This window comes from Pseudonaja textilis, chromosome 4, assembly GCF_049901715.1.
Source record: "Pseudonaja textilis isolate UNSWEBS1 chromosome 4, rPseTex1.2, whole genome shotgun sequence".
NCBI lineage: Eukaryota > Metazoa > Chordata > Lepidosauria > Squamata > Elapidae > Pseudonaja > Pseudonaja textilis.
This window is the reverse complement of record NC_141993.1, coordinates 69,609,180-69,635,953: the sequence shown is the minus strand read 5'-3', so window position 1 is coordinate 69,635,953 and position 26,774 is coordinate 69,609,180. Positions and strand designations below refer to the sequence as shown.

The following is a 26,774-nucleotide window of genomic DNA, read 5'->3' as shown; positions in this document are numbered from 1 at the left end:
GGACATTGATATCCACTGAGCTGCTTAAATCTGCTTTTTAATCATTTTATGTACAAGATATTTTTTAAAAATTATTTACATATTTTTTTTGGGGGGGGGGGAACCAACACCTCAGTTTGTTATTAGTAGATAATGTGCCATTCAGTTTTTCTCTGCAGAGTATCCTTCATGTGTTTTCTATTAGAACTCTAAAATTAATAGAATAGACCTGGAAGGGTCTCATCATCTTCTAGACCATACTAAGGATATGTAAAGCAGTACTGATCCTTCATGCAATTTTGATTTTCTGCCTCTGTTTATACAACCAAGGATTGTGTCATGTTTTTTGGCTGCTGCTGCACAATGGTGGCTCAGGTTTAAGTGATAGTCCACTAGGACTCTATGGTCCCACTCACAATTACTGTTTTTCAGTCATGTTTTGCCTAATCTGTACTTGTATCTGAGGTGTAAAACCTTCTTTTCATCCACATTAAATTTCATTTTGTTGGATAGGGGCTTATCTTCTGGGGTATTGGATATCCAATCCCTACCTAATATCAAGTTTGGGAAGCTGTTATAAAATGTATATTAATTAAATTTCATTAGTGTGTTTGCATAGATACATATTCAATTCACCAAACTGACTATATTGTCCTCCAAAAATTTATTTCTCCTCCTTGGGAGAGAACTTACAGCTTATGTGTGCTGCTGAATGCAATGTATTTTAAGATGCAGCATTATCATGTCCAGGTAAGGGTATGCAACGAAGGGCCCAGGACTTCTCCATGCTTACAAGATACCTTACTACCCCAACTTTTAAAAATCCTTAATAAAAAGTTGGCATGGTGCAAATCAAGGCAACATTATGATTTGCAGTTATCATTTGGAGCCCATAACATTTCACTGAAATAGTATGGAGCTTCCTGGGAACTTTTACTCCTTTCTGACACATGAGTGTTTTCTGACTGGACATGCTAATTATGGTAGCCATTTTGGAACTTACAAGTGTTCCAAGGTAGCTATGCTGTGAGCAAGTTTGCCCTATGCTTTCAAAATTTCCCCTTAAAACAGAAAGGTTTCCCATATTAGGACCAGAAAGATCCTACTAAAGTAGCAAAACAAAGAAGCAAAAAAACCTGGAAGTTTTCTATAGGCACTGTGAAACTGACTATTAGTAACTAAGAATGAATTGTCCCACCATAAAGGAGTAAGGTAAGATTCTCCAATATTAGTTTATTAAAATCAGGGCAAAACCTGGGAACAAGACAGGGGAAAGAGCATTCTCAAGAGGCTGAAGAGGAAGACAAACACACAACAAATATCCAGGAAGTTTGAAACTGTGTATGTATTGTGGCCCACCAGCAGCCAGCGGAACTGGCAGCAGATATGACAGTGAGGAGGTTGGGGAGGAACATGGGCCAGTCATGAAATCTGGAGAAGACTCTGATGAGTGCTCTGCATTAGAGGCAGAGATGGGGCCTGCACCATCTGACAGTTATCAGCTGCCTTTGGAGTTGGACATCAGTGGGGCAGAAGAAGAGCTGGAGCCTGTTTCCAGTGTGCACATGCACAGAGCTGCCAGGAGAAAGGAAGAGCTAAGGAACAAGGGTCGACCCAGGAGTAAAGTCACAGGTGGATAGTGAATGGCCCCTCCCATAGGGAATAAAGAGGAGCGAAAGGGGAGTGGTGTTTGCAGGAGACAATTAGTTCAATTCATTAGGGTGAAGGTCTGTTCCTGACTTCTTGCCAAGTATTGTCTGCTACATAGTGGTGTTTGAAAGATATTGGCCTGGCAGGTCTCCAAGCCTGATAAAGGTCTGTAGTTGTGAAATCTCTTTAAAGACTATTGGCCAGGACTTTGCTGGAGAGGAATTCACTTTAAACTAAATAAAAGAGGTTTTATTGGGACAAGGAGTTGGTTTCATGCTTTTGGGAAACCTAGGTCAGAACAGTATGTTGCCTGATAGACTGCTGAAGTCCAAAGCAGATTGGTGCTGCAGATGGGGTCAGCTATTATAGTCAGATTCAACACAGGCTAAACTGGTTGTCAGAAGGATAACATTCCCTTCTTTCTGGTCTGTATCCACTGTATGAGCCCAGAATACTGTCATTGTTGCCTTGTCTTATAAAACAGAATTACAGGATATTTCCAAACTGTTGTTAATATGCCTGGCTTGGTTTCCAAACTTCTACTGCGATATTCCTGCCACTTATATGAACCCACTCATATGAACACCTCATTAAATATGATATCAGTGATAATTACCACATGTTTACTCTCTCCAGCAAAAGCTTCTTGGACGTAAAGCCTTCCCACAGCATTCCCCATAATGCTGTTGACGTAGTTTGCACAACGGCGCCAAATTGCAGCATCTGAGGTTGTGCCATACAAAACCTGTAGAGCATAAACACAAATCACTTAAGCATGTGGCAACAAGCAAAAACACATGAATTTGGAAACAGTTTGTGTCCTCCCTGAAGGCTTTTAATCAGTGTTTAATGAAAAGTGTTTGTGGATAAGAGATGTTTAAAAAGTAGGATAGTAAAGTGAGAACATATTGCTTTTTGCATTGTTTCAGGAGTTTGGAGAATGTCAAGCAGACTCAATCTCAACAGGGTGAGACCATTTGTGCTTCTTTTTCTTTAAGTACAATTTCTTGAAAACTTAAGAGAGCCCAGTAGGAAAGCATCTTTTATTTGGTACTGCCTCACAGCCATCCCAGGCAATAATAGAAGAAAGGAAATGACTCCTATAAAGATAAAAGTTATCAAGGCCTCAGCAGACTAGCTTATAACATGATTTTTACATGTTCTGGAATATTTATTCTGCTTTTTGATATTATCACACTTCCTCACTTCTTCTTTCTCTTCATCAGATATGAAAGAAGATATGAAGCAAATAGGACTTAGTCATAAACTCAACATTCTGGAAGCAAGGAATGGCCAGACATTTAGCAAAGAACTGGCTCTCAGGGGAAAGAGGAGCCATATTAATTTTATAGCATTCCCTTGCAGAAAAAGCTTCAGACAGTTTCAGAGATTTGCCTGTAATCTTTTACAGTAGATGAATTCTGGCAAAACCTGAAAATCAATGAAAGCTGCTTTCTGGGTTTTATTTTTTAATGGTGTTTTAGCACTAGGTTCGGAGAAGGACTGAAAGTCTAGGCCGTGATACAGAAATGTAATACTGTATCCCCATTAAATCACTTTCTGGCCAGCAGAGTTTTACATTAGCATTTTTGTCAGATATTTTGTTTTGAGTTTTGAAAATTATGTTACTATGAAGAGGCCATTCAGGGTTATCCTGCCTTCACCACATATACTGTGGCTATATTGTGTACATTTATACACATCCAAGGAGGAACAGGCCATTTTTCTTCTAAGTGTGGGCAACTGGCCTGTAATTTGTGCAAACAAAAAGTCAGCAATGATTGTGGTGAAATCTTTCTGTATCTTACCAAATGGGTAATAGTGACCTGCTGTGATATTTCAAACAAAAACACTATGAAAATTGTTTCTTCATGCGTTTCCCTTTCTACAGGATAAGCAGCAGCATATGCTGTTTCTGTCCATTTCAACAGCCCGCACTTAGAGACTGAATATTGGAATGGTTTTATAATTTATAAAATGTATATCCAAAATGAGAGTGTTTTAAAGCCAAGCTTCCCCCCTTGACATATTGGCAAGTACTTGCAAGATTTTCACAGCTTCTCTGAGGCAAATCATTGCATTTTAGACACCTCACTGAGGTCCCTCCAAGCGCCAAACTGATCTGTTGATCAAAGCGAAACATTGCATCTTCCCTGGATGAAGCACCAGAGCTCTGCTTAACTAACACAATGTTCCATAACCTTGGTATAATTTTGTAATTTAATAAGCCTTTTGATCATGGTTCATTTCAAATCTGTTGCAACCCATTTTATTTTTGTAAGGGACATACAGTATACAACCTTTTTAGATAATGGTCCATAGCTGTTCTTTGAGTCATATCCTGGAAGCCATTCCCCAAGAAAACTCAATGTAGACTAGGATGAAGTGAGAAGGCCTGTGATGGGAATTATTTTTTTTTTAAGTAAGTAAAGATTTATGTAATTTAATTGTTAAATTGATGTTTGTTAAAATAAATACGATTGTTTAATTAATGTTTATATCAATGTAATTAAATATGTATTTAATTTTGTATGCCTGCTAGAGTCACTTCTTCTGCTGGTGTGGATGAGTGAGCAAATCTCATTGGGATGAACTAGTTCCTTAGGTACCCTAGACCCATGCCATGAAAGGCTTTAAAGGTCATCATAACCATCACCTTGAAGAAATGAAGAAACAAACTGGCAACCAATGCAGCTTGCAGAACAGCAGTGTAACATGGGCCATCCTAGAGGCCCCAAGAACTTCACATGCAGCTGCATTCTGCGACATATTTCTGGATAGTCTTTAAGAGTAGCCCCATGTCGAGCATATTGCAATAGTTCAGCCATGAGATGACCAGGGCTAGGGTGAGTGAGCACAGGGACTCCTGCTCCAGGAAAGAGCACAACTGGCATACAACATGAAGTTGTACAAAGGCTCTCCTAGACACAACTGCAACCTGTCCGGAGCTCCACATAGCCAGTGCCATTCAGTCTTACCAAGATTCGTCCAGAGCCTGTTGTCTACCATCCAGAAACCCAGGCACCACAAAAGAGCAGTGACAGCATCACTTGGGTCACCTAGCTTGGAGATGTAAACCTGACTATCATCGGCATCCTGATGGTACCTCATCCCATGGTAGCGGATGATCTCATCCTGTGGCATCATGTAGATGTTAAAAAGGAGTGCAGAAAGGACTGAGTCCTGCAGCACACTACCATGGGCTGGACCCTCACTCCCTATCAATACGATTGAGACCGACTTTGGAGAAGGCCAAACAAGTGTAAAACTGTGCCACCTAGCTCCAAACCCCTCACTTAGCCCAAAAGGATACCATTGGTCAATAGTGTTGAAGGCCATTGAGAGTTCAAGGAGAGCAAGAATGGAGGCGCTACTCTTTTCCTGCTCTCACCAGAGATCATTGACAAGTGCGACTAATGCTATTTCTGTCCCATAACTGGCCTGAATTGAAAGGGGTCCAATAATCCATTTCATCCAGGGCTCTCTAATGCTGCTATGAGACTCTGGTCCTCTTAGGTAGCTCCAGTGGCCTAGATGTGGAGCTCTCACAATCAGGAGGCTGTGAGTTCGATCCTAGGTAGAGGCTAGTATTTGGAATAGACTCTCCTGCTTGAGCAAGGGGTTGGACTAGATAACCTCCACGGTCTCTTCCAACTCTCTTATTCTATTCTATTAACTACCTTCTCTACCATGTTCCTTAAAAAGGAAAATGAGCGACTGGATGGAAATTGTCCAGATAGCTAGGATTAAGTGACTGATTTTTGAAGAGGAAGCAAACCGAGCCTCCTTGAAAGCTCCCGAAATGTCCCCTCCTGTTCTGAGGAATTTATCACTGCCTGAACCCACTGACTAGCTCTTTTCAAAACACACAGCTCCTCCATGAACCACAGGGAATGTTGGAAGCAATCGGTTGAGAGCAATCAGTCAGGAGAGGCTGCAGAGGTACAATGATGTACAAAGCCTTGGCTGCCCTTTAGTTCTAGGTTGTAACTAGAGCTTTGGCAGGACAGTGCAGAAGTACTCCCTGGATATCTCTAAATCCCTCTAAAACCCATTTGCTAGGGTGGACTGCTCAAATGGATCTAGCATCCCTAGATGGAGGCTGGGACATCATAAGAGAATCTCAAGGTCACAAGGGTATGATTTGGCCATGTCAGAGGGATAATAATAGATTCCCCCACGAGATCATCTTGCCATTACTCCGATTAAGCAGTAATATCCAATGGCTGACCACTGTCCTGAGTTGGGCCCAAGTTGACATAAATTAGATAAATATTAAAATAAAATAAATATTTCAACTTTTTATGAGGTAGAGGGGTGGTCTGGAAGCTATATCCAAGGCTTTCAAAGGTGACATATGGCTTTTGGATCTCAGGTTGTATACCCTTTCTTTGTGTGTGCTGGATATTGGTTGAAGAAACTATCTTCACTACTGACATTGTAACTTTATTACCATCGATAGTCTACCTATCATCTATCTATTTATTCCAGTTCCTTTAATCTTATGTGAACAGATTTAAGTCGTCATTAAATTCTGCTCTTTGTACAAACTAGTATGAAAAGGAACAGGTTATTTTGTTTCTTAATAAGCATATAAAGATGGCAAAGATGAAAGAACTTCAGAGAAATGTTATCAGCAAAGTTCAAAAGAACAATTAGGGCTCCTACACTAATTTTCTTGAAGATGGCATTGCCTGTTCTATTTTACTTCAGTTCAATTTTGGGGGGGTATTTTTGTGATATACTGCAGAATGTAATATTTAACAGAACAATACCATCTTCCAGCTTGTAAACTTAATTTTCCTCAAAATATAATTACAATTATGTCATGAGTCAGAGAGAGTGGAGACTACATTCCAGCCAAAGTTAAGCTCTTTTGGTCTGCAAAAAAACAGTATTCCACTTATAATAAGTACTTCATTTTGCTGAATTGGATCCAGCATTTCAATGAATCACAGAATGTTTGAGCTAGAGATAATTCTAAAGATCATTTAGTCTGTCCTATACATTCTGAAATCTATCCATCCTGTTCAATTTAGAGCAAAGCATTTACAAACTTATGAATCAATCATGATTATAGATCTACAACTCTAGGATTGCCTCATAATGTTGAAAAGGAAGAAGAGTGTTGGGAGGCAAAGTTCAACAACATTTGGAGAATCAGAGTCCTCATTCCAAGTATATTTTGAAACAAAAGGATCAAATAAATTCATAATTGTTTATTTTTCATCTTTGATGGAATTCAAAGAACCAACATTACAATTGTCCAAACATGAAATGGGTGTGCCAACCTAGAACTAGCAGCCCATATTTTCAAATTACTGTCTAAATATCAGGATGCCCACAGAAATACCAGGAGTTATATTCAAAGGCTAAGTGTAAAAAATGAATTTATGGATTTCTGTACCTTACGGAAATTAGTCCTTGTGTCCTTGTACTCGCGACTTAAGCTGCTCACCATATCCATGATGTATCTCCAACTTATGTAGTTTTGAATTTCTCTGCATAATAAAGCAACAAGAAGCACCATTTGTTGCTATTTATAGAACTACAAAATACATTGGGGTGTTCAAAAATAGAAACTTAAAATGCATTTGGCATGCATACCTGGCAGTGTAATTGGAAATGACAGACTTCAGCTTGATTAAATAGTCTGGAGCATACACAATTATGTCTTCTGTATTTTTAACTTCAATTGCCACTGTTTTCATTATATAATTTACAAATTTTAGCCAGTCAAATGTCTGTGGGGAAAAAAAATGTTAGGTAGAATAAAACACTAGACAATATTACTATTAGCATTGTCTTTATCATTGATTCTGCCAAATACATTATATGCTTTAGGAAGACTGTTGGACTTTTTTAGCTGTATTAAAACCCTTCTTTATATTACATTTATAATATAATAAGGAAATAAAAGAAAACCATGCACAGTTGTTAACAGCATTCATAAACAATATATTGGAATGGGGAGGATGCGCCCTAGACTCATTGCAAAACTATTTTATTGTAGTGTGTTACTTTAGTAAACTGGGATTCATTCCCAAATGTTTTAAGGATTTAAATCCAGATATTGATTTTAGGAAGTACATTCACAGAACAGAACTTTATTGAATACCCTACTCAGGGATGTGATCCAACTGGTATAACTACCAGTTCTGTCTATTAGTGTCAAGTGCACATGCGCGAGTTGCACGAGTGCAATTTACAACCTGCTGAGCTGCCTGGACAGCTGAGCAGCGCTGCGTGCAAGTGAACAGCGGTTGGAAAATCCCCTTTTTCCTGTTTTTCAACTGCAGCTGTGTTGCGCAAAGCAGCTGCAGTTAAAAAAGCAGGAAATAAAGCTCAGGTAAGAGTTCAGGCAGGCGGGTGGGCCAAAACAGCAGCAGACATAGAACTGGTTCTATGTCTGCTACTCTTTGGAGTAACCAGTACTACAGAGGTGGACAGAACTGGTAGAAACCCACCCCTGACCCTACCCACTAAGCATCTGACAATGTTACAAGTGTGGTTTTTTCAGCCACAAGCTACTATGTCTAGATTTCACACCATGAGTGACTCCTACTTTCAGATACAATACATTTAAATTTTAATAATTCCTATTTCAAAAATTAAATAATTTACTCAGTGCTTGGCATGTTTTATGTATTGTTTGAAAGTAGGCATTGTAAATCACATAATGTGTGGTAGAAGCAAACATATAAAATTACGTGGATGATGATGTTACCTAATTTGGATAATGAAACGTATGCAAGAAAATAACCAGGCTCAGAGAGCACCAAAGACCCTTCATTTTAACCCTGAGCTATACATATTCTCTTTTGTTGATAACATAAAGTTGTATATAAAATGCTATCTTTTAATGTTACAAAAAGGCTGAGGTAGTTATATGCATCTTGCCCTCCATGTCTCCTCAAATATGGACATTCCCTTCTATATACAAGGTGCTGAGTCCACATTTAGTGCCAATAAAGGATAATATTTGTAGCTCAGGGTTGAAATAAGGGGTCCATGGGGCTCTTTGAGCTTGCTTGTTTTCTTGCAGATGTTTCATTATCTAAACTAGGTAACATCACTAGCGCTGATGTTGCCTAGTTTAGGTAATGAAACATCTGCAAGAAAACAAGCAAGTTCAGAGAACACCAAGGACCCCTCCACATTTGGAGTGGCTGGATGGATTAATACCTAAGTGATACAAGCTATCTATATACTACTAGGACTTTCTTATCTGATTGTCTCTGTGTAACCTTCAACTGGGTGAAATGATGCATCACGAACTAACATTTTTTGAATCAAGGTACTTCAAATGGGCTAACTTAAGGAATGCATCCAAAATTCAGAACCCATTATTCCCATTGGCCTGAAATTTCAAGGATCTTCAAACCAGTTATAATGGCAAACTTATGTCCAACCTTCAGCAATGCCATCCCACTGTAGTCATCTGTAGTAATGTGATTGTGTTTTCTAAAACTTCCTGCTAAGTGTAATGGAATGTGTGGGTGACCTTGGGGAATGTGAGAGGGGGAAGAGATACTACCTAGGAAACAATCGGAATAGAGGCAGGAGCCCCCAGTGGCTTAGTGGTCAGGGGAAGAAACTTGAAAAAAACTTGCCCTAATGGATCAAATAGTTCAAAAGTGATGTCAGGAAATTTGCACTTTTGGACTTGCGATACTCTGTTAATAGAGCCTTACAATACAGTAGAATTAGTTCACTTTCTTGTGTTTGTCTGGTTTACCTGGGAGGGTTGATGCAAAGTGAAGGGGGAAGCAAGCAGGAAGTTGGAATTCACTCCTGTTCCCACTGCCTGTTTGTCCTCCCATAGTCATTCTGTATATCGGTCTAGGTAAGGAAATATCTCTGAAACAATGAGCATGGGTTGTCTAATTGAAACTTAACTTTTCAAAAACATATATGTATATTTCAGTGAATGTTCCAACATATGGCTTAACAAAATAATTTGCATCGACTGCTTCATCTTTTGTCATTTGATTTTCTACAGCCAGACTGCTCCTGTAAACCAATTCATCATAAGAGGAAAAAAAAAACCATAACCTTTGATAGTAACAATAAGCCACTGTTAAGCAGTTTAGCTGTGCTCAGAAACTCTTGGCCAACAGGCAATAAATTAAGTTGAATAGCTTTAATTTAAAATTAATGAGCTGTAAAACAATCAAAGGATTATAGTTCTAAAAGCATTTACATGATGGTAATTCTTATAATCAGAGAGACAGCTGTGGCTTCAAGAGGTCTTAGATATGTTTAAGGATTATGCCAAGTGTGTTTAGGAACAAAATGAAAGGAATTGTCACCCTGATTAGCAGGAATATTTATAGTTTATCGACTTGGATTATGACATTTGAAAATTAAATTGTGGCTTCAGAAATTGATATTTGGCTGGGTTCTCCACCTTTTGTGAGATGTTTCTTGTATGACGCATGCCCCAAAATCTAGTTTCCAGAATCCCATCCCATCCTGTTGGGAGCAATGTAGGAAATGTATTCTGTGCTTTTTGTACATTTGGATGAATCTAATTTGGGCCACCTTGTCTGGTCTGCTAATATCCAGAAAACTACGAAAGGATTTCCAAGAGATACAGAAAACCCTAAAGTTCACCTAATGCCCTTCTGAGTGGGTTCTAGTTTGAATGGTAAAGTTATGAAGTAATTGACTTCATAATTTCACAATTCAATGAAAAGTTATTGACTTTGAAATGATTTTTGTGGGATTCTAGCAGATTAAAGTAAAAAAGAAAGAAGCACAAAAATAAAACCAGATAAGATCAAATTACAATTTAAATCCAATATTAATGATATCCAGACAAATTATTTTAGGAGGCCATCCAGCAGATAATAGACTTTTTCAGCTGCATGTTACTCCTATGTTTAAATTTTAAAAATAAAGGTTTTCTTTATTTCATACTTTCTTCAATATGTCTCAAAATTATATATGTTGAGAAATTACTGATAATATAAATCAATTTATTAAGCTTAAAGAACAAATCAACAAAAGATATTCTTTAATCAGAAGATTGACATATCATCTTATCAGAACTTGGTGCCAAGAATTTAGCCTTGGGACATAGGTTGTGTTCCTAGCCTTCTGTCACATGAACAAATTTATCCTTATTAAATATCATGTAAACGTCATATCTGCCATAAAATTCAGATACGATTACATTTCAGTTTGTTGGGCCAATGAAACAATTTATATCACTAAACTTTGTCCTGCTGTTAAGAGTTGATTTGCAACAATGAACTGTAGCTTAATTTCACTGAAGATATGCAGGCAGATGCAGACTTTGGTATATATCAGTGATGGCTAATCTTTTCAGCACATGTGCCCAAAGCACGTGTGCTCCCCAAAATGTAATGTGTGTGCACCAGGGGTGGGATTCTACCATTTGCTGGAACTGGTTGTTAACATTCTAAACAGTTCGGAGAACCAGTTGTTACAAGAAATTACTGGCCTAATCCTGTAAGGAAGGCAGGAAGGAAACATTCTAGTATTGCTTACAGAAACTGCCTCTCTGTTAATCCTTATTACATTCTTGGCAGGACTAGAGTTCCTGTCTCTGGAATTTCTCTGGAGTTTTTTCCCCCTCCTTTGCTGGTACTTTGTTTGTGTGGTGTGACCATTGAAAAAAGTGACTTATGACCATTTTTCACACTTACGACTGTTGCAGCATCCCCACAGTCATGAGAAGCCACGCAAGGAGATGCATGCCTTGATGTGAGTGATATTGAGTTGGCCACACCCAATCAATAACATGTCCACCAAGCCATGTCTACCCAGTCACATGACCACCTAAGCCACGCCTACCACCTAAGCCACACCCACAGAACCGGTTGTTAAAAAAAAATGAATCCTACCCCTGGTGCACACCCCATTCATGTGCCCCACCCCCATGCATGCGGACACATCTCCCATGCATGTGTGCACGTCTCCCATGTATGCTCTCCACCCCCATGCATGCACGGCAGAAACCCAAAGACCAGCTGCTTGGTGGGAGGCATGTGCATGTGCGCGGTGGAGCTGATCTGGGGTGACGGCTTGTGTGCCCACAGAGAGGGCTCTGCATGCCACCTGTGGCACACATGCCATGGGTTCACCATCATGGGTATATATATTTCTAGCCTGAAAGGAAGTAAAGATTTATATGATTATTTTCCAGATGGTTTTCCTCCAATTCCAGTAATACATACATAGCCCTGGTTGAAAAAAGAAGAAGCAGTGATCAAATTGATGGTATTCTTTAGAACAAAAAACAAGCACAATTTTCATAGGATTTCATAGGAACATAGTCACGTTATAATCTTTACCACCAAATAATTATTTCATGTGATTGTTAATTACCAGGAAGTTTATGTCCTATGACAAGTTTTATTAGGGCAATTGCTTTCTTTCTCTGCTATCAGTTAGATACACAACAGGCTGGTATATTTAGCTTAGTATTTTGAGTCCAAAAGCATCATCTTAAATTTTACTTTTTTTAAAAAAAAGGGGGTTATATTGCCAGTCAATGGCAGAAGCTGGAAACAACATGTCTGCAATATTGTACCTGATGATTGATTTCAAAGGAGAAATTTCTTTGGAGATCGCTCAGCTTCATTTTGTGATATAGCAAAAGTGGGTCATTTCTGTCTTCATCTTTGGTTGTGATCTAAAAAAACCAAATTTATACTATAAAAAGGAGTGGCTTTGCAGAAAGGACAGCAGAGACAAAAAGCCTTAATACAAAAGACAACGCAAACCTTCAAATCAAAGAGATAAAGGCATAAATGACTGGCTTGTTCATATATAAAAAGTAGAAGAAAGTGTGAACTTATGGTCTATGGGACAGGATCCCAGGAAACACAGAAGCCCTCTCTATTCTCTTGCTGAAGCTGGGGATTATGTTACGCTCCGGGATGAATTTGACCTTGAATACCCCATCTCAGTTTATGCCAGGTTCTACATAATGCAACTTTCCAAGAACATAAAGCCTCAATCTCGGAACACTGAGATTCAAAAGAATGTAACAGAAGAGATCCTGGGCAGGACGAAAGGTTCTTCTTAGCATGAGAACAAGTGAGTGGAGACACTATTAACTAAACCAGGGGTGTCCAACCTTTCACCTTCCCTGGGCCACATTAGAAGATGAAAATTTGGTTTGGGCCGCACATAAAATAAAATAACAGTAACGATACCTGATCATCCAAAAAAAACCCATAGAAAACATAGTTAACATATTAAATTTATTTGGAAATGAAGTTAGTGAGATGTTTTTATTATTTATTATTAATTATTTATTAAAAATTATTTATTTTTTATCACGGTTTTTTTATCACGGTTTATTTTCCGGCCAAATTTTGCATGGGGGGGGGGGGAAAGCTCGCCCGCCTCGTGCCTACCTCTCCTCCTGCAAATGGCCCGGCTGGATGAGGCAGGACTGGAAGGCAGAAGCAGCAGCGGTGGCGGGGGCAGAAGCAGCGGCAGCGGAGGCAGAAGTGGCAGCGGGGGCAGAAGCGGCGGCGGGGGCAGCGGCGACGGTGGGGGCAGAAGCGGCGGCAGGGGCAGAAGCGGCGGTGGTGGCGGCGGCAGCAACAGCAGGAGGTGGCGCTCTAACGGCGCCCGCCTTTTCTATTGCTGCTTGGCCTGGCGCTCGCCTCGCCCTGCCTCACGCCTGCCTCTCCTCCTCCTCCTCGCTGGCTCTGGCACAAAGGTTAGGGTGGGCACTGGGCCGCATTATGAGGCGACCTGGGCCGCATGCGGCCCGTGGACCGCGGGTTGGACAAGCCTGAACTAAACTGTCATTTTAATATATCATATAGCACTGATTTACACGTTCTGTGATCACTCTTGGAATAAGAATTACTACTGAGATCAACATGACTTGTTATGTCTAATCAAAATCCCATTGATTTCAATATGTTGTCAAAATATTGTCAAAATATGACAAAGTCTAAGTCCAAAATGTTATCAGTGAGAGAATGTGACAATATAATACTGTATATAGATTTTATTAAATACTCAGCATTTCATGTATTTCTAGAGTCATACATATAAAAATATTCAGTCTTTTCTCTTTACTAAAGCAACTGTACTTAGAGTACATAAGTATGTAATACATTTTTATTATTACTCTTATAATAGTATTAATATATACCACTAATAAATATTGAAGGATTATCATGTGATGCACTAATGTCAAAATAGAAATAGAACTAGATATAAAGAATTTATTATCTGTGAACATTTTCCATTCTAATCCAGCCACTTTATGGCCATTGTATTTCAGACCATATCTGAAATACTGTGAACCACTTTCTGTTCTGGAAGTCTTTTCTGAGCCATACCATTGTGGGAACAGTCAGATCAACCTGATTTAGAATTAAAATGGATTTTTTTTTAATTCCCTGGAACATCCCATCCCCCAAACAGAAAGAAATAGAAATATTTTTTAATGTATAAATTTATTTCTACTTTCTCCCTAAAATCCCTAATTTAATAGGATAATTTTGGAATGAGGAAAAGAGGTAGAAGCCATACATTTTTATTCTTACAAAGCATTCTGTATATAAAATAGGAGAGTTAACTTACATTTGCAATTTCTTTCTCAAGAGCCATTATTCTTTCTACTTCTATAGAAATTTCAGTATCATTGATGGAGAGATTTCTTTCTTGGCGAATTAATTTTGCTACAGAAGTCATGAAATGAATATAAGCTGAACAGGCCTATAAGAAAAAAGAATGTTTTGTTTTAATACTATGATTAACTTGTATAAAAATTATTAAAATGTTAATAAAAAGAACAGGCTGAAAATAATTTTAAAATATTGTGTTATGGTAAGTTAGCGTATATCTTTAATGAACACCATAATACTGCATGAAGATTTTACTATGAGTATTATTTTAGATTTATAGTGTCCATTTAATCCTATAATTTGTACTGTGGAAGTACTAACTAGTTCTAATAGTTCCTAAACTATTGTATTAAATCATGAGTTGGGATAAGGCATTAATTATAGAACAAGTATTTATTGTAATTAACCTTCAAAATGTTTGAAGGAAGCTCTGCCATAAGTACTTTGCCTCTTGTTAATTAGCTTTTCTTCTTGGCATGCTGGAATTGGTATACTCACAATCCATATTTGGGTCAACAAAAACCTGACAGTTTTCTTCATTAATACTGCGTTTTGTATAAGAAATATTGATAATATTGATGTTAGAGTGCATCAATCTGTCATCAGTCAAGGCAAGAAAATCATAATAGAAAATCAACTTTAGGGATATATACTGGTAGACAAAGTGCATATTCTGTTTGAAGTGCTTACATACACTCAGTCTGCATTGGCTAAAATTTTCAATAGATGTTTATGTGGGATGTCTTTGCTTTGTTTGAAAAGTGGCATGAATTTACATTAAATTATAATTTAAAGGAATTTATTTTTAAGATGATGTATCGCTGGTATTTAATACCAGATGAGTTATTTAAGATTTATAAAGGTACATCAAATGAATGTTGAAAATGTAATAAGAAGGGACTTTTCTGCAATAAAGCAAAAAAAAAAAAAAAAGGAGTATGATTCATATTTTAATACAGAAAATTTTGAAAATGAAACCAGAAATTTCTTTTGGGCCTAATGGAAAAAGACTTGGAGAAAAAATTTGGAACTTTGTTACTATATATGTTGACAGCAGCAAGACTATTGTATGCAGAAAAATGGAAGGAGACTTTGAGTCCTGTCATGGACAAATGACTACAGAAGCTGATGGAATTGGCTGAAATGGCAAAATTGATAATTTTGATTAAAGAAAAGAATATAAGTATTTTTGTTTCCACATGAAGACCGCTTCTGAACTTTGTGCTTGAAGTGGAAAAGAATGAAACTTTGGTTTTGGTTTTTACTGATTAGACTGCTAGATCTTTATAGAAATGGCTAGTTTATATTATTATTAAAAAACAAAAAGTTGTGATTTGATGTTAATTTCTTACTTTACTGCAACAGAGTTAATGCTTCTTTTTCTTAATCCTTCCTCACTTCTCTTCCTCCCTTTCCTACCAACTGCTTTCCTATTTACTTTCATATTTTATATCTTATTTTATCTTGTAATTCAATAAAAATGTTAAACAGAAAAGTGGCATGGATTCTTCCTTCATACACAATAAATATACAGTTAAAGATTTCCCTATCCAGTTTTGTCAAGCTAGGATGCAATGCGCATCTCTGTTTCTTGGCCGAAGGAGCCAGCATTGTCCAAAAACATTTTCCATGGTCATGTGTCCAGCATGGCTATATGCTAAGGGCACACAGAATGCTGCTATCTTTCCACCGAAGTGGTACATATTAATCTACTTGCATTTGCATGCTTTCAAATTGCTAGGTGGGCAGGAGCTGGGGCAAGCTGACAAACTCAGTGTCTTTAACCACCGAGTCATCACAGTCCATCTTATACAAATAAACACACATAGAAATTTAATAGTTTTGGGATGTGCTGGACAATTTTTGTAGAGTAGTAAAACAGCGTTATATCTTTCAAATGGAAATTGGGCCATAAAAATCTGTAGCAAATATATTTGTTATTATAAATAGTTCATATATATGCATGGATACTCTTATTTTCTTTTTTGTCATTTTACTAGCATTTAATGAAGCCTGTTTGAAAGTCTAACTTTTTGTGGGAAACTTTTGCTTATTTCTAAACTTGCACATACCTCTGTGTACAGTCCAGTACATTCATAGTAATCACGGGAAGGAAGTCCAAGTCTAGGTTGATCAACCTACAAAACCAAGTTTAAAAATAATCAGGCCACAAATAGAACAACAATTTGTCGGCAGATAGAAGATTGCAAGCAGTGATATTTACTTTTTTCTAAGCATTTTTTTAAAGTGCCTCTAAAGTGAGACTTTTTAAGTACAAGAATCTAAGGCTAAAAATTTGGGGGGAAAAATGAGGAGGGAGGAGAGGAGGAAGACTAAAATTGGTACCCTGCATGATTCTCAAAAACTGTGACAAGAAAAAGAAAATATGAGGGTGGTATCAAGACATAAAAGTTTCACTCTGCTATATTTCCTATAAGAGAAAATAGGTGCCAATTTCTAAGCATCCGTGGAAGTAAGAAAGAAGCCATTGCTGCTTAACAGTGACAAAGGAGAAATGGGGATTCGGTATTCTTAGTAGCAAATGTCATAAGACACAATCAAAAGTAGAACTTCAGCATCATAGGAGTGTGACTACACACTGATATCCCAAGTTTAATTAGTAGTTAGAAAATGTAGCAATTGCTCTTTTATGGGAGGAAAGAAACCCATATAGAACTAAAAACAAGGAAAAGAAATAAAGTGTCAGCCTTCAAGATTTTCTCTTTTTTTTCCCCCTTTGCTTTGCATCTTTCGGCTGTCATAAGTAACGGGGGGAGGAGGGGGGAATGGTTATGGGAAGTGAGCTAGAGGTGTTACAAAACAGAACTGTATAAGTTGGTAGGGAAGTTTCTTGCTTAGGCTTCTATCCTATGCTATGTGCAGCTGCAACTCTTTATCAAAATATGTCAAGGTCAACGGACAGAGGCCTCATCACCTCCTGGAGATGCCCACATGATGATATACACAACTTTTAAGTGGATGAGCCAATTGAACTATTGGGGGTGGGAACGTTGCCATCACTTTGTATATGTGATCTATGTGCCCATTTTCTCAGATTCAGAATTCTTTTGTTGCTACCACTTGATTTCCAGTAAAAGGTATATTTTCTCTAATTAATGGAGTCTAAGTATTTCTTTCTTGGATTTTGAATGGAGTACCAGTTGACATTAAGGGCAAATAGCTTGTCCCTTGGATCCTACCAAGTTCTCACAAAGTCCACTGTTCTTTATTGCCTGCATTCCTAACCCTGCACACATTGTAATTATTAGTCTGTTACAATAATCTGAACATCAGTTTTAAGGGATATTCCATCATTGAGGATCACAAAATCAATGGGTAGGTTAATCAGGCAGATTCTATTCAAAATTAGAAAAGTTAATTACTTTTCCCAAGCATACACAATCAAGCAATTTGTGGCAGGATGATTTAAATTCAATTATCAAAGGAAATGAATCCTGACTATATATGACATGTTTAGCAAAACATTTTTAATGGAAATGAAATGGGATTTACATGTGCATTACCATTCTGTTGCATCCTTGCTTGTAAGCCATACTGAAGAATCTACAGCAGGATTATGAGTTATTTATATGTATCAATAGAAGTCTTTATGGATAGACAATTTAAAATCCCTAGTTTCTCTAACTATACCAGTCAGAACAAATACATTTTTAGACATTTCTAAGAACAACAAACTTACATGAAGTATATGTTGTAAGGAGTTTTTATCATCAGTGCCAACAAACATGTTAATTATGACTTTTCTTCCAAATTGAAAATTTAACTCTGCAATGGATTTCTCTGCACTCCATGTGGAGCCTAAAGTAGTAAAAATGTATAATCAGTGTTGGATAAAGATAACTCTAATTTCACCCTTTCCCATTTGATAATTATAATGAACAAATGATCTGAATTCACCTACCATGATTCAGGTCCCAGTTGTCTGCTGCTATAGGCCATTCTGAAATGCTGGTCATTAGGTTAATTAGTGGTTTCCCTTTTTTGCTGTTAATGGCAGCTTGTGAAAATAAACATGAATTCCATTAATTACAGATACAGACTTTTTAAACCATTTAATTATCACAATGATGTATGGTGATGGTCCTATATTTCCAAACAAACATTTTCTGCAGAATCATATCTCACAAGAAAAGTTGGAGAACAAACATATAGATGGAAGTAACTTAAATCTTTGGTGTCTGATTTAATAAGTTTGTAAGTGACACAAGTAACAATAATGTTACACATGTGATGATGTCATCACAGCAATGAAACAACTTACATAATATGATGTCACATGATATCATTCCATTCCCTCTCTCCTTTGGTCTATGGTTTATGGCCTAAGCCATAAAATGATTTGTTTCTATCTTATGATTAGTGGGAAGATAGCAATTATGGTTTGTAGTTATGGATTACAGAGGTATTGAGCCCACCTATGTAGCATTAGTAAACATTGCATATCTGTGCAAAGTATTCAAAAAGAGTAATTCAGTCAATCAGCCTGACAGTCAGTCTGACTGCTAGTCTCACAATAATGCCTCTGGGAGGCTTACAGAACAACAATGTCTGGGTTCCAATGGCATGCCAGACGAAACCAGACCAGACCTGACCCAAACCCAAACCCAAACCCAAACCTTAGTGCACTGGAAATAATTCAAGGATCAGTAAAGTCTAATGTGAATAAAATAATCTCTCCAATATTTCTTTCTTTTTTTGCTAGCCATTTCCTTTATAGATGCCACAAATGGAAACATTCTATCAGTCTTTTCTATGACCTTCTACAGAGTATCTACAAAATAGATTTAAATTAGTCAACTGTACGATTCGTCTCAAGAATTGAAACAATTAACTAAGAAATATGTACAGAATTCAATATACTGATCCTAACCTTATACAGGTGAATTTAAATATGTGAAGCATACTATGGTGCCTACAAAGCAGTTGCAAGAATACGACTAAAAAGTAGTATTAGTAAGCTGCCCAGAGTTACCTTGAGGTAAGACGGGTGGCCAATCAATCAATTAATCAGAACAAGGTTATATTCATTACTCTTAAATGTGGTAATTTAACAAGCAACTTACCTTCATTTATACAAGATCTATACAGTATTTTTGCTTTTGCAACAGCTTCTATATCATTACTGTCGTTCTTCTCAAGAACATCTGAAAATGATAAAGATACATATATTACCAAGTGTGATACTTAATGTAGGTTATGTTCTACAGGTGTTATGCAGAAGCACACATAATGATACCCATTTTAACCTTATAAAAAAATAAAATGAGAACAGAATTCAAACCCTTATAATCCAAACTTAGAGTTTCTGGCAGAATGAGGAACCAAATTTCCATGGTGAAGGGATAGACTTATTTCAAGAAAGAAAGAGGCACTACTAAAGTTCCCTGTGAAGCAGTTTTCTGCTAGCATAGCTGCCTTTTACCACAGAGGGTAAATTAAAAGGGTGCTTTTCCAATCAGTTGAAGAAGGATTTACTGATCCTTCTTTCCTAGAAGTACTAATGGAATTCCCCTTCCAAAAGGCCCTATTAGGAAGGAAAACAAAAGAAGCAAAACCAAGAACAGAACACTTTCTACTATACGTTTTCACCTGGTCAATGCAAACTCAGCAGAGTTTAGAAATTGGTGCTACCTCTGCCACAGATTCTCTTCCATTTTGGACGTTTGCTTTGTCCCTCTGTAAATATTCTAAGATTAATGTAATGTTGTTTCAGTTTATGTTTTTATGGGATCTCCGTTCCCAAATTATTTTTCTGATTCTCATAAAATTTGACACTTTCTGATACTTCTACTACAGCCATTATTTGTTTGTATCTAAATATAAAGCGTAAGTCTGACTAGTTTGGACTATCAATGTTTTGAGCAGTATATTCAACTTCTAACTATCCTTTTTTGTCATTTTTAGAACAACTGTACATTTCTTTTGGATCACTGAGCCAGATGATGCAAGAGCCAGAATGCAATGCAGAGTCTGTTCCACTAAATGAGACCAAGATCACTCAGATATGTTAACTTGACCCACTGTTGATGTGGATTTTTGCCGGGGATGTTCTTTTTGGTTGTAGCTTTTTCAGCCCCACATTGTTGGGATCTGCTATTATGTATTACCTTCTTTATCTTTTTTGTTTACTAAAAAAACATATGACCTTACAAACTTGCATGTAACCTAGCAAATCTTTGAGATTGGTTTTAGATAAACCAGAATAAATCTCTTGCTCTTCTGTCACAAATTGGAATGTATATAAAAAAAACAAAATGATCCAAAAATTGGAATAACTTATTTGTACTACTGACCTTTCAAAACAACTTCTAGTTCATCTCTTAAAATATCAAAATGACTATAACGGGAACTTGTCTCTGGTATGACGTGCTTTTTTAACCATCCTCCACAAGCATACTGGTAAAAATTATTGCAAGGTTCTGCTGCTGTATCCATGTTCTCAATGATTCGGGCAGCTGTCATAAAACAAAAATAAAGACATATTAAGGCTAATGTATTTTTAAATAGTCTACTTTTCTCTTTATTGTTATAAAATAGTAACATTAATATGTTGTAAGATGAGAGTTGTAACCCTCAAGCATTTGAATTAAGCCAAGCTGAATATTAATCACTTTTGAAGAAACACGTATAGAATTCCACTATACAACAGCACAGTTAGCTGGGTGTCAGTATTATTGCAACTAATAGAACTTATCCAAATACAGAATTGTAGACTGCCATAAATAACATCCGAATTTTGCACTACGTTAAATATTTTGGGTTTGGTGGGAGATTCTCTTCCAAGAACATGAGTTGATTGAAACATAACTCCCTTCATCTGAGGGTACATGAAAATTAATGTCCATGTTTTTATCCATGTTTATATCCAACTATATATACTGTATCTTTATTTGCCAGGGATTGCTAAACTAATAATTCCCTCAACACTGTCCAACTGTCCAAGTCTGCACTAATATTATTGTTAATCTTCTCATCACTCCTTATCATCCATCCCCTCCCACTTGGGATTGTGGAACTGTAACTTTGTTGCTTGCATCCTTACGATTTTTATTGACTGCTTCCTAGTATGATTTGATTGCTGATTGTACCCCATGACTATCATTAAGTGTTGTTTGTTATGATTCTTGATTCTTAATGAATGTACCTTTTCTTTATGTATACTGAGAGTATTTACACCAAGACAAATTCCTTGTGTGTCCAATCACACTTGGCCAATAAAGTATTCTATCTACCTACCTATTTATCTAATGTTACTTCATGCAATTTATTATCTGCCATGGCTATTTGTTTACTAATCTAAGACCAAATGATCATATAATTTAATATGAAAATACTATTTGATACCAGGATATTCATACTTCTGAATTGCAACCTGGTGTTGCCTAATGGAGAGTTAATTTATTTAACTTTGTTCTCCAGATTCCAATTGTCAAGATGAGGCTCCTCTTTCTGAATGGCACTGTTCTTTAAAATTACACCTGGCTATATTACTTCATTGAGATAATGAATGTAATAAGATGTAAATTATATTGCAATTTTCTCTCTGAAAATGGGAAGGTATTTTTAAAAGTGCACCACATTTTTTTTAATGTAATGATGGAATGCATTGAAATTAAAACTGGATATTGGACTAGCCACAAAAATCTATAATATTAACTCTGTTTAAGCATTATACTCCATTGATAACATACAAATCTGTACTAGAACACACATTTCCAACAATAATAGAGGCCCTTCTCCTAATATCTGTACATGTTTCTCCCTCAGTCCTCATTCATCTGGACAAGAAAACTTAGATTTCATTCTTGTTTGAGTCTTCATAAAGCCCTCAAATGTCTATAGCATATTTAATCAGAAATACGACTATTTTTGCCTCTAAATAGTTACTTGTGAATTGAAGAAGCTTCTTACATATACTGAGAATTACTGTCTCAAAGGTGCTTTTTTTTCAGGAAGCAATTGGACTTTCTGGTTTTTCTTTGAAAATGTTTTGGTTAAGCTATCCAGTTGCCTCTTGAAAAAAGCACCTTTGTGACCACCACGACCTGGATGACTAAGAATCTCCATAGATATTGAGAATATCGTAATAGAAAAAGTGCTGTTGAAATCAAACTAACACCCCTGTCATTTCTGTTAAGCATCTGCAATGGGGAATTGCCCCTTGCCACAAACAACTTCATGAAATGAGGCCAATACATTGGCTGAATAGACCTAAAAATGCTTGTCGTACTGAACTTCATAGAACAGCCTACAAAGGTTTCTTTGTATTTGTAGCCCACCATAAATACCTTCATCAACCTGTTTTCTTTGGGGGGAAAAATAACTTAATAGATCAAAAACATATTTCCCTGTTTGGGAAGCTAAATAAACAGATTTGTTCTACATGACAGGCAATTAATGCATAGTTACCTGGAAGGAAGAGTTAATGGACTTAGTTTCACATAACACAGATTAAACATGCATACAATAAGAATTGTTAACTTGGAACAGATAAAACAGAGGTCAGCTGCTGAGCACAATCAGTAACTGATCATAGAAGGAAATGAAATTATTTTTGATCATTGTCAGGAGATTAAATAATCTAACTCAGAAGAATGACACATTTAAGAAAATATTGGAGAGGCTTTCGCTCCTAAATATAAGGTCTGTCACTTTCTGACTGTTAACTGCATATTATTTCTTATGTTAGGAAAGAGACATTTCTACTTATTTGGGGGACTTTGCACAATTTAAAGGCCTGAAAGATTAGAATTCTAACATATGAAGGGAATCTCATGACTGGAGAATGCCACATATTGCCTAAATTTGCCATTTCAAATATAGATTTAACAAAGCAGAGAAGTTATCAGGGCATGAGAGATGCAATTTTAAAGAGAGAGGTGATGTTATGAAAAAGCAAATATGGCAGTGATATAAAACATATTATTTTCTGCCTCTTCCCCAAACTGTTTCCTTGTCTATGAATCTTGATCATATGCGCAAGCTTTCCTAATTTGTATTAAATCAATAAAGCAATTAGGTTTTAGTAGTATTTAATACATGTCCACAACTAGGCTTTTTATTGATCAATCAATAGTAGGGAGGAAAATTATTATAGAGACAGGGATAGGTTTAAGGACACAGTACATACTTAATGTACTAAATATTATGGCTGCTATACTTGCGGTGTAAAAATCCCAGCAATGAGATACCAAGAAGTCTTAATACTTTGTTTTCATGTAGTAGTTATCTGTATTTTTGCACTGAAATCTACCATTCTAATTACCACCCAAAGAGTTAACAAGAAAAAATAAATATAGACTAAACTATGAAATCTTTGTGCCTTCATCTACTATAGGGGGTGTCAAATTCATGGGGCGCAGGCCAGATTCATCATTCACTGGCCACACCCACCCCTAGTTTAGCGAAGGAGAAAAAAGTTGCGATACATCACATGACGACAATGTGTCATCATGAGTTTGATACCCCTGGTCTACTATATCAAGCATTGTCTCTTTTTGTTTGTCTGTTTGTTTTGTTTAGATTAGTGCTGACTTCCTTAAAATCATTTAACCAACTTAATGAAATTAAATTGAATTTGTAAAAGTATGTTTCATTAAAAACAATAATTAGGGTAATGATATATTGCATATGATATGAGGAAGCAAATGTGTTGTCTTCAATTTAGCTACTGCAATCCCTACATGATGCAATGGCAAGATTGGAGACAGCCTTATTTGTCTATCTATTCCCAAGAACTCACAGATTTCCCAATAGAGCATATTACAGCATAGATGCCACTGCTATGCAACCTCTCCAAGCTGAAGTAGTGGGGCAACCCACTTCAAACTTCAGATTTAAGCTAGTGTCAGCATTTGGCAAAGTAGATTTTCAGATCTAATGGTCTTACATAAGGCAAGGCAGTCAGCTGGCTATAAATATATAGTAATACTATAATACTTTGGGAGATTCAGACTTCACCATCCTCATGATTAAATCTCATTGCTTTATTTGATTAACTGAGTAAATCTGAGTTCAATTCCTTTTTCCATGATACCACAACAGATGTATTAGTGATAGATTTACTGTCTCTTCTAAACTTATTTGTAAACTCTGTTTATATCTAAATGCCATTAAGGTTCTCTAAGTTCCAAAAAAGAGATTCACAATTTAAAATCTGAATATCACAGGACCCCACCCAAATTTCCCAAAGTCAAGATTAAGTTGTAACTTGACTGAGAGAAATTATTAGATGAGTTAAGAGGATAATCTTATTAATTTAATTTAATTTTAATTAAATGTAAATTAAATTGAATCAAAAATTGTTTTTGCCTTGTCTCTGCCCACCTCTTTTTGGAAAATAGTTCTTTCCTCCAGCCCAACTTTAGTGTTGGAGAAGGTTCCTAAGAATATTATTGACAACCAAGAAAATAAACAAACAGTTTATTGAATCCAGAGTTCTTATTCAAGACATAAATGACCAGGATCAGAATGTCCTATTTGAGACACATTATGTGAACACCTAGCTTTCTGGAGAAGGCTCTGATACTGGGAAAGGTGGGAGAAAAGGCAACAAGAAGCAAGGTGGATAGACTCAGTTATAATTATGATGAATGCATTATTGGAAGACCTGAGGTTATGGATAGATTGTTGTGTAGTAAAGAATTAACATTGAATTAACATTGGCAAATCATTCCCCTTTCCCCAAGATAACCCTTGATCCTGAAATTGCACTGTTGTCCTTGAAATTCACAAATCTTTCGGAGATCCATTCATTTCCTTTATATTTCATTCTACGAACTTAGAGCATTGTTCAGGGATTCTGGAATCAAATTGCTTATGGGTATGCAATCCCCTAAATCTGCTGTTAGAGGAAACAGACTTAAAGCAATTCTTCAATCTATCGTAAGACAATTCTGTCTTGTGCTGTTCCCTGCGGCTTTTTTAGAAATTTCAGTTTGGATTGAAATGGGTTATTAACAGGTCTGGGCTGTGCTATGTGGACTATGGCCATTGCAAGATCTGATTGTCCATCTCTGACTTCTTGTCCTTATCATCCATGTAGGGAAGGCCAGACTTGCTGGATGCCCACGAAAAGATGTAAGATTTGAGTGGAACCTGCGTTTCCAGGGATGATAAAAGTTTCATTGACTTAACTTGCTGTCACTGGATCAATGGCAAGACTATAAAAACATGTCGAGACTGTCTACATAGCAAAGTGACCAGCCCCTGAGAGGTGGCAAGAGGACAAATACTGCAGTCAGTTGGAGCTGAGGCTACCAGAAGATCAGAACAAAGAATTGCTAAAGAACATTTGCTCTGAAGGGTTTAAGGCAGCTCTGATGAGAAAAGAGTATTTTTTTTAAAATCGAAACCAGCAAAGACTGTGGTTTCATTTGCAACAGGCTGCAAGTAAGGGGGGATGACATCTATTTCAGGGAGAAGTGGGGAACCCATCATGACAATTGGCCAAGCAGAAAGTGCAGATACTGTATATCCTTAGCTAGAAATGCATTCACGCACAGCTGTGGTTTGATAGTTTTAATGACTATATTTGCAAACTAAACTATTTTTAAAAATCAATTCAAATCCCCCAAAATACAAAAGAGGATCACAAAAACCAGATACTATTGACACAGTCAGTTATCAAAATTCATTTTTCAGCACAGTATTTATTTCTTGGAAACATCTAATACTTAATTTATGTTTAAAAAAACCCTTCAATTACATGAATTCCTAGGGAATGGAATCTGACACAAATCTATTATAAAGCTATCAAGAGTGGTTGAAGAGTCATGCTAGAATTCTGAAGATTGTGAGCTCTAGTTCTGTCTTGACTGGGTGACGAGGTGACTTTTCACCCGTCTCTCTTTCTCAGCCCAACCCACCTCACAGGGTTGTTGTAGGAAAAATTGGAGGAGGAGAAGGAGGAGGAAGGAGTATTAGGCAGGTCTGCTGTCTTGACTTATTTATAATAATGATAAAAGTGGGATAAAATAAATGAATATATAAGCATAAGATTATACCATTGCAAATTGTTAACTAGCTTAAAACATCCAATAAGTGATGGCTTTGCAAGGAAAGTATATTATTCAAGACTTTCTTCAATATCAGAAAGAGCAGTTTCCTTAATGTGCCTCAGGAAGATGATTGAGCAATTAAAAAGTATTTTGATTAAGTAAGCTTAACATTCTGCTCCAGGTTAATTGGTCTTGGATGGTAAAAATATTTTATTAACTAGAAACCTTGAAAAGCAAATATTAATCATTAGCCATTAATCTTGATAAGTGAACATTTTTTTTAATAAACAGCATGCAAGATACTACAGGAGTCAATTATGCTACTCATAAAGTTTCATCTTCATGTTATCTCTGTTCCCACAAATCAGAATTCTGTACAAACCAGAACACTATAAAATGTGCAATGAGAGTTTAAAGGAAAAATTAGTATCATGCACTTGACTGCGTTCACACTAGTACTTATCACTGTTGCTTAATTAACTCACATTCTAGAAAGCAT

General features: G+C 36.7%; 1 protein-coding gene across 6 annotated transcripts in view; it reads right to left on the bottom strand.

Annotated features, from left to right (window-relative positions):
• Positions 1-26,774, bottom strand: part of MME (membrane metalloendopeptidase) — a 98,377-nt gene that overhangs the window by 21,141 nt on the left and 50,462 nt on the right. For all 6 annotated transcript variants that reach the window (XM_026701652.2, XM_087933332.1, XM_087933331.1 and 3 more), the window contains 10 exons: positions 20,570-20,731; positions 19,340-19,420; positions 18,178-18,273; positions 17,956-18,074; positions 16,328-16,393; positions 14,212-14,346; positions 12,191-12,292; positions 7,237-7,373; positions 7,037-7,130; positions 2,246-2,374 (listed from right to left, as the gene is read on the bottom strand). In XM_026701652.2, the coding sequence (XP_026557437.1) occupies positions 2,246-2,374; positions 7,037-7,130; positions 7,237-7,373; positions 12,191-12,292; positions 14,212-14,346; positions 16,328-16,393; positions 17,956-18,074; positions 18,178-18,273; positions 19,340-19,420; positions 20,570-20,731 (1,121 nt within the window). The remainder of the gene's footprint in view (positions 1-2,245; positions 2,375-7,036; positions 7,131-7,236; positions 7,374-12,190; positions 12,293-14,211; positions 14,347-16,327; positions 16,394-17,955; positions 18,075-18,177; positions 18,274-19,339; positions 19,421-20,569; positions 20,732-26,774) is intronic.